An 11308-nucleotide genomic window follows, 5' to 3' on the forward strand; every position below is an offset into this window, starting at 1 on the left:
GATTACATTTCTGGTCTGCTTTTATGAGATAACCAGCCCTTATCAGTGTTGCCTTTCAGTCTGATAAGAAGCACTGCCAAGCACCCTTCATTTGCTTCTGGCCCTGCACTGTCCGCAGCATCTCCAACACTGAGATATTGATCATAAATAACTGCACCTGGGCGGAAAACTCCTGTGAATTTGGACAATAACAATATTCATATTTTTGAAGTGTATTGCTGCAGCCAAAGAGGTCAGAATATTTTTTGAGATTTTAGCAGTTGCAGGTGAGAGCTCAGTATTTTCATCTCGTAGAGCCAGCCAAGTACATCCTCATTAGTATTGATTGATTTTTGACAAGCAAAACTTCAGCCTTTTCCCAGGCAGTGTAGTAAGGATCATGAAGGAACACAAAAGAAGGAGGAAAGGAAGCAGGAAGAGTCTCTAAGACAGCTCTGGAGATACTAAACAGGGTACAGTCATGTAAAAAATACTTTCTTTGGAGTCCACATCAGGAAAAAATGCACTTGAGCAATGTCAGAGATCCCACTGTGAGATGCATACTCCTGGGACCGGGATATTTGCCCTTCACTAAAGTGGTGCTCACTTTATCTGACATGTAAAATCCCTGTTTAGTTTCATTTAGACTGGCTGCAATGCAGACAGCCAGGGGGAGAGGGGGTTCTCCCACAGCAGCGTGATGAGTGCATCCGGTTTCACTGCCCCTTCCTTGGGTGTTGCCTTTTGGTCAAGTTCATCTGGTGAAAGAGGAAAACTCTTCTGAGACCATCTGCAGACAGTGTGATTGCGAAATTCAGACGCTGGCGAGCAGAGCAAAGAGCAGGAAATTCCTCTGTGCTTGTTGTTTGCCTTGGGTTTGCGAAGTATGATCATCAATTGACAGCTCTTGTGTTTTGGATCGCTTTGGACTACAGGCCACTTGGGAAAGAGGTTATAGCTCCAGTTTTCAGCTCTAATAGTGCAAGTGCCAAGCAACTGCTACCACTGGGGCATGTCAGGCATTTGCTGGAACCAGTTTGAGAGTGAGGACCTACTGCAGGCTGAAGGAGGGAAGGTTAGAGCTGAATTTCATCATGTTTGGGTTTTGTGCCCCACATCCTTCCTCTTCTCAAAAAGGCAGAGGTTATTGTGATGTTGAAGTTGGCAAGGTGTATCGAAGGCCTGAAAGCATCATGGAGGGAAGGAGGCTTGGCTTACTTTACTTTTTTTTCCACCTTTTATGGTCTTTGGACTGCAGAACACACAACAGAAGTTCAATATCTGTAAATCAGTCTTTTACTGAAACTGGAGGCCATCTCCCGTGCAAAGTACAAGAGTAGTTGTAAATGCCTACATCCACTTGTGTGTTGGGGAGTGCCTGAGGTATCTGGAGTTCTTTACTGATAACCTCACAGTGCTTTGAGGAGACCACCGGAATCACCAGCTGTGTAACAGCTCTGTTATACACCCACAGGAGCCCCAGCAGTCAGATAGACATCCATGGCCCTGGTCTTGTGCACCACTGCCAAGGGAGCTGGAACAGCACCGCTAACCACAGCACATACTTCCCTGTCTCCAAAACCGTGGCCACTGAAATCACTGGTGACCCCTCTGGGTACAGTACATGGAACCCTCAACATAGGGGTTCTCTTAAATTCTCTTCCCCCCTTGTAGGGCTGCAGCAAACAACTGCATTCTGCTTTTCCACCTCCGGTTTACATCTGAAAGGGGATGTGAGATAACCTATTTACAACTTTGTGGTAGCAACCTCCCAATAACAACTCCAGGCATGTACCAAGGTGTGGCAGTGTCTGTTCTGCGGATTCCTACAGAGGGGCTGATGCCACCTGCAAGACAAATCCAGCTAGGCTAGGTCAGCTTGGTGCTCATCCTGTCCCTCAATGCTACCTGCTGAGTCTGGTGGGTCACCTGAGTTAGAGATAGTTTAGGACATAGATCATGTCTTCACTACGCAACCATACAGCTCTTGGCTCTGCAGATCCCTGAGTAAGACACTAAGCACCCTTTTTATACAAAAAATGTTTGGGTTGCTTTAGTTTTTAGAACCATTTATGAAATGTCATTTGTTTCACCTCTAAAGTGAATAAACTCTAGATTACAAACAATCAAAGCGAGCCTGTGGTGCTCTAAGGCTCTCAACACAAGCACCCACAGCCCAACTCTGCTGTGTTTCAGTGCCAAGGGGCTCCCCAGCCCCAGGCTCTTCAGAATAGCCATGGCTCAATACCATCATGAAACAGGAAGGTTGCCAAAACATGAGCCCTGGGGCTGGTTATTGAGCAGTTTTCAAACCACCAGTTTGAAGTTGCATTGCAGTGTCTCCTGTTGGGTGTCACAGTGCTGCTTCCCCCAGGCATAGCCACTACTTTGTTTTTAGCGTAGATCTGTTGGACATGCTAAAAAATATTTTGTAGTAGAGGTATACATTGACAATCCTTAAAAGAATCCCCAGGATGTAACTGAGGGACCTGAGAAGGGCTGCGGCCGTGCTGGAGATGGGAAACAACAAGGTATATGGGCTGTGGGTGAGAGCAGAAGTGCTGCTGGCCTTCAGGAGGTCGTCTGCCTGGAACAGGGTGCACTCTGCAGTCACCAGGATCCAGATGATCCTAGAAGTCAGTCTGGCGTTTTTCACTGTCCGGAAATGCCGAGACTCTGTGGCGAAGAAGGTGATCAAGTAAGCCTCGAAGGCAACGCAGCTCAGCAGCAAGCAGCTGATGTGTGTGTTTGCACTGAGGAGGTTCTGCAGCAGAGCTGATGTGAACACCGGAGATAAGATATTGACACCCAAGGTCCGTACAACCATCTCAGAAGCGATGCTAACAATAACCAGGACGTCTGCCTTTGCTAGGCTTGAGATGAGGACTGCAGTGGACTTGGACGAAACCTTTGCAGACTGCAGGATGATTATGGCGTACAAACTGCCCAGCAGGCCCAGAAATGTGCTGACAGCATTTGAAGAAGACAGGACAAGGTATTGGATGTATTTAAGTACCAGGTATCTTCTGAGGTCTTTCATGTGGTCTCTCTTCATAGAAATGCCCATAAGGGAGGAGCACCTAGAATACATGTAAAAAAGGGTAATTAAATGTAAAATTAGTGGGGTAGATTCCAGACAAATTATTATGTACCTGCATTTGTACAGACATATGCTGGCATCCGCCGCGCTCCAGCATTACTGTGGTATTGGTTGGTTACGCAGCTTCGGAAGCATTCAGTATGTGAAATCCTCAGACTGCGTCAATTATTAAATAGATTTCATATAAACCCAGGTGATAGCATTTTATTCTAATTAACCCGGGGATCATTGCAGGGAACTGGAATGACTCGGGACTAATAGCAGAAAAAAATGCTCAGAACGGGGCTACTCTCATTATGCAAGGGTTTTTTTCTGCTTGCCTTTGTGGATCAATTTGGGAATGAAGAATACATTCTCTACTGTTACAGCAGGAAAACTGTTTCTAGTTGTGCTGTGTAGAACAGTAAATGAGGTATTTATTACTCATTCTGGAACACAAAGTGAGAAACTGATGGGAATGCTATCCCAAGTGATGTCCCAGTTGACTCAGTAGTTGAGAATTGCCATATTTCATTTCCTTTTCCTGTCATTAGCACAACCTTTCATACACATTCATGTGATGTCTGTAGCTTCTAAACAAAATTGACTCCCTTGGCACAGCGTGGAAATAGGCAGTAAAGTGTAGATGCTGGGCTACCGGGGAGAAGGTGGGCTCTGTAATCCCTGCTACAGCTTCATAAGCAAAGAGCTGCTTGCTGCAGAAGCCCAGGGCTTTTTATGTTCTGCTAAAAAGGGATGTGGTCTCTGGTTTGATGTGGTTGGTGGTGGCAAGCCCGTGCACACTGGAGCTCCCAGTGCCTGTGAGCTTTTGGATCTGAGTGCCAGAGTGGGGCTTCCTAGGGCTGTGAGGCTGCTACTTGGCCGGAAACTGGTCCAGGTGGAGCTCAGCCTCAGCTATGGCACCATTTAAAGCGTTTCTCTAATGGTCCTATTTTATATCTACATTTCTTTTGGAGTAAACTAAAAGCCAAAAGTTTTTATTTCAAAAACAATTTCAAGCACTGTTGCTAAAATGTACTGTTTAATTTTCTTTTTCTTCAGTAACATTAACAAAGTCTAAAACCAACTTGCTGTCCCACCGGTAGGATGTCTCTTGGTGTCACTATCATTTTCCTCTTTGGGCTTAACAGAGCTATAGATACAACTCTCGTTTCCACCTGAGAGCTATACTGTGATGTTTCCAGTTTGCTGATTAGTTGAACCTCCTAATGCATCCGTTTGGATATTTATGAACCAATTGTGAGTTCTGACCTGGAATTTGAGGGAGAGTTTATAGACCTGTGGGAAGTTATCTTCATCTGACCATTGTCTCCTGTACAAGATTGCAAACAGTCCTTTTGCCTTAAATTCAGTGGAAAGAGGTACCTGAATAATCCCCTTCTGCCTGGGGGGTCCTTCACATTCCAATGGGCAGCTTCAATTGAGCTATGTTGCATCACAGTCATTTCATATCAACATGCTAAAGTAATCTAATAAATCAGGGTTGCATCCTAAGGCTCTACTCATTTCCTATACTTGCAAAGTATCCATCAACTTCAACTGTAGCTTTGCATGACATAAAGAATTGGTTGGAGATGACTAACAGCTCAGGATCTGTCCTTTCATTTATGTACTCGTACCTTAAGCAGGAATTAAGTTTGCAAAGTGCCCAGATATTTTTTAGGTATTAATTTAATTTGTGTAATGTTGCGTTGAAAGGGTACAATTGTGAATTATCCCTGTGTAGGATAAGGTTATAAGACAGGTAAAAGGCTAACTTGGTTAAATCATGAATTTTCTATGAGGCATTCTTACAGAAGAGCAAGCTAAGGAAATGTGGACTAAATGGAACTACAATTAAGTCGTGCATAGTTGGATGGGATACTAGGAAAGGAATAACTATCAGAAATTAGAGGAATGATGTATCAGATGGGAGTCTGCAAAGATCTGACATTTTGTTCCCTTTCATTAACTACAATAAGGAATAGAGATCATGCTTATTAAGTTTGCTTATTAAGTCAACTATCACAGATCAGCAATTACAATTTCAGATCCATACAAGAACTGGTCCCTACGTAGCAGTGAGTGAGAGGAAGAACAAACATGTGAGCAGGAGGAGGAAGCAAGACAGGGGAGGAGGAAGGCTGTCACAGGTAACAATGCTGGCATAAGTGGGTATCAATACAGCGTGTTGATGGTAACACCCATCTGGAGTCAGCAGGAATTGTATCAGGGGAGGCAGATGCCATCTTGCAATGCAATAAACAGGAGGAACGCCTGTAATCACATGGGATGAGTCTTTGGTTTCATTCGGCAGAGGGCAGGTCTTGACTGAAGTATGTGGCCAGTTTAGAGGCCCGCTGTTCAGGAAAGGTATCAGTTGCTGAGAATGTTTCAAGGAGACCGAGGGGATCAGAGATGTGGATAAACGGGGCAATTCATGTTTGCACACTTATCTCCTTATGCAAGTTCTCGGTATTACTTACGTGAGCACCTTGGAGTTTGTACAGAGCTCCTCCAGTACACTCACCCTGCAGGTCTGGATGGCTCCTTAAGTCCTTACCTGGTTTTTGATTTTGATGGGACAATGGGAAAACGGTAAATCTGAGTGATTCCCATGAAAAGTACCAAGCCAACCTTTTTAAGAGTGGGATCCCACTGCTTGTAGAGACTCGATTTGTACCAGGTTGACTCATCCAAGATTCACACGCACCTTTTCTCTTTTTCTAAGTACCTGAGCCAACTTGTTAGTGGAAGCCTTTGAGGAAGAGGTAGGAAAAATGTAGTTGTGTACATCAGCTGAGCTGTGATACAGTTCCCCTTGCTGTAGTTTTCCACAATGATTAACTAGAAAAATGATTCTGCATTTTCGAGAGAAAGCAAAACCTTTCTGAAATCAAGGTTTTCTGCTCTTTCCATGCACTCAAGGGACTTTGATACTGGTCCTGGTGTAGCCCCTTTAGTGCATACTCACCAAGAAGTGGCTTTGCTTCACTGCTGAAGATGCAAGAAGTGGTGAAGAAGAGGGTTAACCTCTGAACATTGATGTCTGAGTATTGGTTTGACCATTTGTTTCTATACAGAGCATCAATGAAATTACTATTTATTGGAAGGGAACCATTTGAATCCACAATGTGAAAGCCTGTACGACTCACTAGCTAAAAGTGGAAGAGAACGAAGCTGCTGTGTTTACAGTTGAATCTTGTTACCCAAGCGAGCTACTCCTTTGGAAAGGTACATGAAGAATGTTCCGTTGTTATTTGTTTTATTGCAGCCTATTTCTCTGTTTATTGCCATTAAGCATATTTTTGAGGAGAGAAATTATATGCCTTGATAAAGATCTTTGCTCATTTTACAACTGATTACTGCTGTGAATGGTTGTGGATTACACGCTGGCAAGTACATGTAACCTGGCTCAGGCTGCTGTGCGCTGAAAACCCACATGCTGGTCCACAGGACTGCAGCTAAATTTGAGGCTGAGAGCCCCACATGAGGAGTAGTAAACAAACCTAAGCTGCTTTGAGCAGCTGAATGAGTGAGGAAAATGTGGGGTACATTAACTTTGGGATTTTACATCTCTGGAGAATGTCAAACTAAAACTTCATTGGAAAACAAACTAAATCAAACAGAAATTTGCCATGTGGATACAACCAGATGTCTCCAGAGAACTGGCATCATTCGTACCTTTTCTCCATCCTTTTTCTTTTTTACAGAAGAGGTTTGAAAGGAAGAGAACACCAATAGCTGGATTTACTGCAGAACTGTATCTTGGCCGTTCTCTCAGCTTGTGGGCACTGGGTCCTATCATCTTGCACCCAGGACTTGTCGATGAGCCCATAAGCTCTTCTAATGATGAGCACTAGAAAAGGAAGCTGAGAAGCTGATACAGCCAAAGGTGATGGCCCAAAGCAGCCCATCTGGATGCTAAGGAGCTCAGCCTGTTTTTCATGTCTTCCCTTCTTGAAAACATCAGCATTTTACATAACACTGCCAACATTTTGCGTAACACCCCAATGTACTTGGGAAAGGAACTGGAGTTTCTGGATGGAAGATGCCTTCCTACTTTCTGTTAGAGATGTGTCAGTAGTATCCTTCCTTTCAAGCCATAGCTGCCCCAGGAAACAGGAGCATTGCGATGGCTCCCTCCTGCCTCTCTCCACCCCTTTGACACTATAATTTAGTGGTTAAAGCTCTCATCCAGAATGTAGCAGAGCAAGGTTTGATTTCCTCCTTTGCCACAGGGGATTTAGATGTTTATCTCTCCTGGGTGTCCCAACCAGCAGGCTACAGGTTATCCTGAGGTGCGGAGGCTTCTCATGCCACCTAAGGAACCTGGGCACAGTAGGAAAACAGCTGACACCCTGGACCAAGGGGCAGGGATCAGGAAGAAGCTCACAGATCACAGCACAGGTGGTTGCAGATGTTTGATAGGAAAAAGGGCATATCAGTTTCTGATAGTTGCTCCAAATGCTGCTTGGATACATCTGCTCTAGTAAATTCAGCAGAGCTGGAAGACGTTCCCAGGTGCTAGAGCTCTGCTCATCAGTCTTGAGAGTGCTCCAATGGTCCCCAGCACAGTTTGGCATCTGGCAGCGCACACCCTCTGAGCACTGGGCAGCCTGGGGCAGGGCTTTGGCAGGAGGCAGGGAGTGCTGGCCATGCTGCAAGGATGGTTTGAGGGTAACCTTCCCTCTGCCTGCACCAGGGTAGGGACTGGCTGCCCACCCTCTGCGCAGCCTGGATCATGCCTGGGATGGGGATGAGTGGGAATGGGAACAGGGGGCTGTTTCCAGAGCAGCTGCTCCCACCCTATCAGAATGGCCAGAATTGGTGAAGAAAGTAATCCAAGCCCATCCGTCTGTTTATTTACAGTTTTTAAAGCATCTGCTTGTGGTATTCATTACAGTGACCCGCAGGAGGATCACTGTGCATGGACAGTGACACCTAAACAGTTTATGTTTAGTCCCTGCACAGACAAAACCTCAGGTCAGGCTCACGAGAGGTTTCCTGGACGCACACTTTGCATTTTCAGCCATACTGGTTTTTATCTCCACAGAAATTGCTCTCCCGAGAGACTTTACAAATTCCAGTTAATAATAACTTCTCCTTTGTCACTGGTGCGCCATTGTAGTGTGAGAGGTACACGGAAATACCTCCAGCTCTTAGCCAAATGCTTCCCTTTAATTGTGTCAAAGAATATACAGAAGAGGAGAACAAACCTGAAACCCAGATTGCCACTGAATATCCCGACTGTAATGAAGTTGTATTAGCTTTTACTTAATTTAAAAGGAAAAATACTTACATTTGCTGGAAAAGGCAGCCAGGAATAGTTTTCTGCATCACTGTATTCTGTGTATGGTCTGCAGCAGAGCTAAAATGTGCCGTTCCACTTGGATTGCTTCCTGGGTTTTATATATAGTGTGGCATACTCGGTACCACGTCACAGCATGGGACTGTGCTGACAGAATTTGTTTTCCTAGGCAACATCCCCGGAGCTGGTTTCACAAGAATTACTCGCCTGAATCATGGTAGCCATTAACTTTCATCTGTCTGGAAAAATTGATGCCCCGTGTGGAAGGGGAGTCCCAGACACTTCCTCAAATACATGCCTGGAGATGGAGCAGATTACAGGGTGTAATACTGAGCTCGTCTGGGTGCTGCATGAGCTAACACGGGTTATCCATGAGCAAAAAATCTATTCTGAGCAAAGAAAAGGTGTCCCCTGGCATGAGACACAGCACTGTATCTGGCTGGACTGGGCTGTCCTCAGTGAGTGTTTGTGTTGGTGTAGCCTGGGATACCCAGGTTTGGTGCTGATTACGTTTGCACTAACTCTATTGCTCTCCAGGTATGACGCTGGTGGAGCTCATCCGTGTTTCAGTCTCTTCGAGAGGTCTCAGTACGATGGGAGAGCACAGGATCCCACAGACATTGTGGAGCATAGCAAGCTGGTAAGTTCACAGCAACAAGAACACGTTCCACAGCTCCCAGCTTTACCGCAGATGCAGATCTTGTGCTTAGAGTCAGTACATGAACACAGGGAATAAAAGGCAGTGACGCTGCATTGGCTTCTGATCAACGGGGAGGCTTTGCTGCCAGTCCAACCCCAGCTCTGCCAGCAGCACTCCCTTCCCTTCAGCAGTTCTCTAAGTCATGGAAAGCTGTAGGAAAATGAAGCAGCTGGAAATGCAGATGCTGCAAAGCACCATCACTGCAGCTGCAGCCACTCCGGGAAGGCAGCCCTGTGCTCTCCTGCCTGCTCAGCAAGCAGCAGCACACTGGGTTTGCACAGGAGCACTGGTGAGAGGACATCTGCCAAAGCCAAAGTCCCTAAGAAAAGGAATTTGTCTTGTTGGTGGTTAAGATAATTTGTGCTTTGATGTAAGCGTATAAATATTTATTCTTTCATTGTATCTGAATGAGTTAGCCTTTGCTAGAGGCCCTCCATAGCAGTTTTCTTTTATCACAACTACCGTTTCTAGTACATTTACTGTTTTCCCTTGCTGACGTGACACAACAGAGCTGTCAGAGCAGAAATTCTGCAAACAGGCTACACGCTTTCTCAGCACCTTGACATTTCGCAATAGCTTGAGGGAAGATAAGGCAAAGCCTCTGTCCCCAGGGCACCACCCATTTCGTCAGAGCACACCGACTCTGTGAGCACAAGGAGTAAAGGACAGGGAAGCAGGAGGGGTGGGATGGGGTGCTCCATACCCAGGCTGTGCCCCGCTTCACCTCGCAGGGCTGACAGATACGGGCAGAGCCAGGACCAGCCATGGGAAAGGCGGCTTGAATCCGTTCCCCTCAGTTAATCTCTACCTGCATGAGCAATCGCTCCCGATGACTGACGGCTTTCAGCGCTCCTCTTTGAACCCACTGGTATCTCCCTTAACGCAAGCAGAACAAACACAACAACCCCAGTTGATTTCTGCAGTGGCAGGATATGGTTTCCAGTATTTTTCCATACCCTGTTTATTTTATGCTACACCTTTGTTTGATGGCTTTGGCCAGCTCCCTACACTGATTAGCTGTGCTCTTTGCAGCTGAGGGCTCTAACTCAGTAACTGAAATACAATTGCAAGCCATAAGACTTCAGCAATAGATAAAATATTTTCCATTTTCTTATGTTCAAAGCGCTCTGCTTTTGACCCCAGAGGGTTTCCTGCACTTTTCCCTTGCCATCTCATCCATGTCCCCTCTCACCTCTTTGTAGTGCACCCCAAAACACTACCAAGGGGCACCTCGAGTACTGACCATTATTCCTACAGCCTCTCTCTCTTGCTGGTACTGAAACCAGTCCTATTCCTATTTCTTTTCCCTTATATTGTGCCAAGGAAAACCTTGTTGAGGAAATCCAGATGAATTACACCATCTGAATATCTTGCACTTTGGGGAGGGTTTTTTAACATCCCTGAAGATTTGGAGGAAATTATAGGAAGACAGTTTTCTTTGTAAGTAACTCCACACCTTGGTCCTACAGAGCAAGTCCTAATTGTTATTCATTGGTGGTTAATCTTTTACCTGATTCTAAAGCCGCACCAGTTGCTGGATTCCCTGGACCATCCTAATTTAAAGCTTTGATATGTACAGCCTTTGCTGCTCTTCCCATTTTTACCTTTGGTTTGGTTTTTGGTTTTGGTTTTGGTTTTTTTCTTGGGTTGCTTGAGAACCCAGAACAGTTACTGCCTGATCTTCAACCAAGATTTCCTGTCTCTCCTCTCATTAAATGGATGGAGGATCTCTGGTCTCAGCTTCTGACTTTATATCATTTCCCATCTTGATTATTCTCAGATATTACACATTTCTCGAGCACTCTTTATGATTACTCGCTGAAGTTCTCCAGAATTCCCTGTTGTTTCCTTCTCTCCCTGGCCCTGCAGAGTTCAAGCAATTCATTCTTAAATTGCAAACCAGTCACACGACTGTCTCTTCTGACTAGAAAATGGAGAAGTCGAAGTCAGGCGGCATTTGCAAGTATGAGGAAGGGTTGGGTGGCACAGGGAAGAGTCTCAAGAACAGGAGTGTCACGTAGCAGCTCCTATGGGCACTGAGCCACAGCCAGGATGGCAGCAAGCCAACAGGAGGGTTCTCGAAAGCTGCTGAGCTGACCTTTGTGCCCCTTCTGATGGAAAACCAGCAGAGCCTGCATGCTGGAGAAGCAGGAATTGAAGAGTTTCAGCCCCATCCCTGCTGTTTCAAGGCTTGTAGCAGCAGAAAGGTTAACAAACCCTCCGAGGGAGGGATGGACTT

The 11308-nt window shown here is 45.5% G+C and overlaps 1 protein-coding gene across 1 annotated transcript; it reads right to left on the bottom strand.

Moving 5' to 3' along the window:
* Positions 1-2255: 2255 nt before the first annotated feature.
* On the bottom strand, positions 2256-8767 carry LOC130596787 (G-protein coupled receptor 183-B-like). The gene is made up of 2 exons (XM_057404739.1): positions 8361-8767; positions 2256-3059 (listed from the first exon to the last, which is right to left on the bottom strand). Exons 1-2 carry the CDS (start codon positions 8396-8398, stop codon positions 2363-2365), a joined length of 735 nt encoding a protein of 244 aa, XP_057260722.1. The 5' UTR covers positions 8399-8767; the 3' UTR covers positions 2256-2362.
* Between the last annotated feature and the right edge of the window lie 2541 nt (positions 8768-11308).

This window comes from Pezoporus wallicus, unplaced genomic scaffold (assembly GCF_028554395.1).
Source record: "Pezoporus wallicus isolate ANWC-B61680 ecotype Strahan unplaced genomic scaffold, APGP_CSIRO_Pwel_v1 contig_5104, whole genome shotgun sequence".
Classification (NCBI taxonomy): domain Eukaryota; kingdom Metazoa; phylum Chordata; class Aves; order Psittaciformes; family Psittacidae; genus Pezoporus; species Pezoporus wallicus.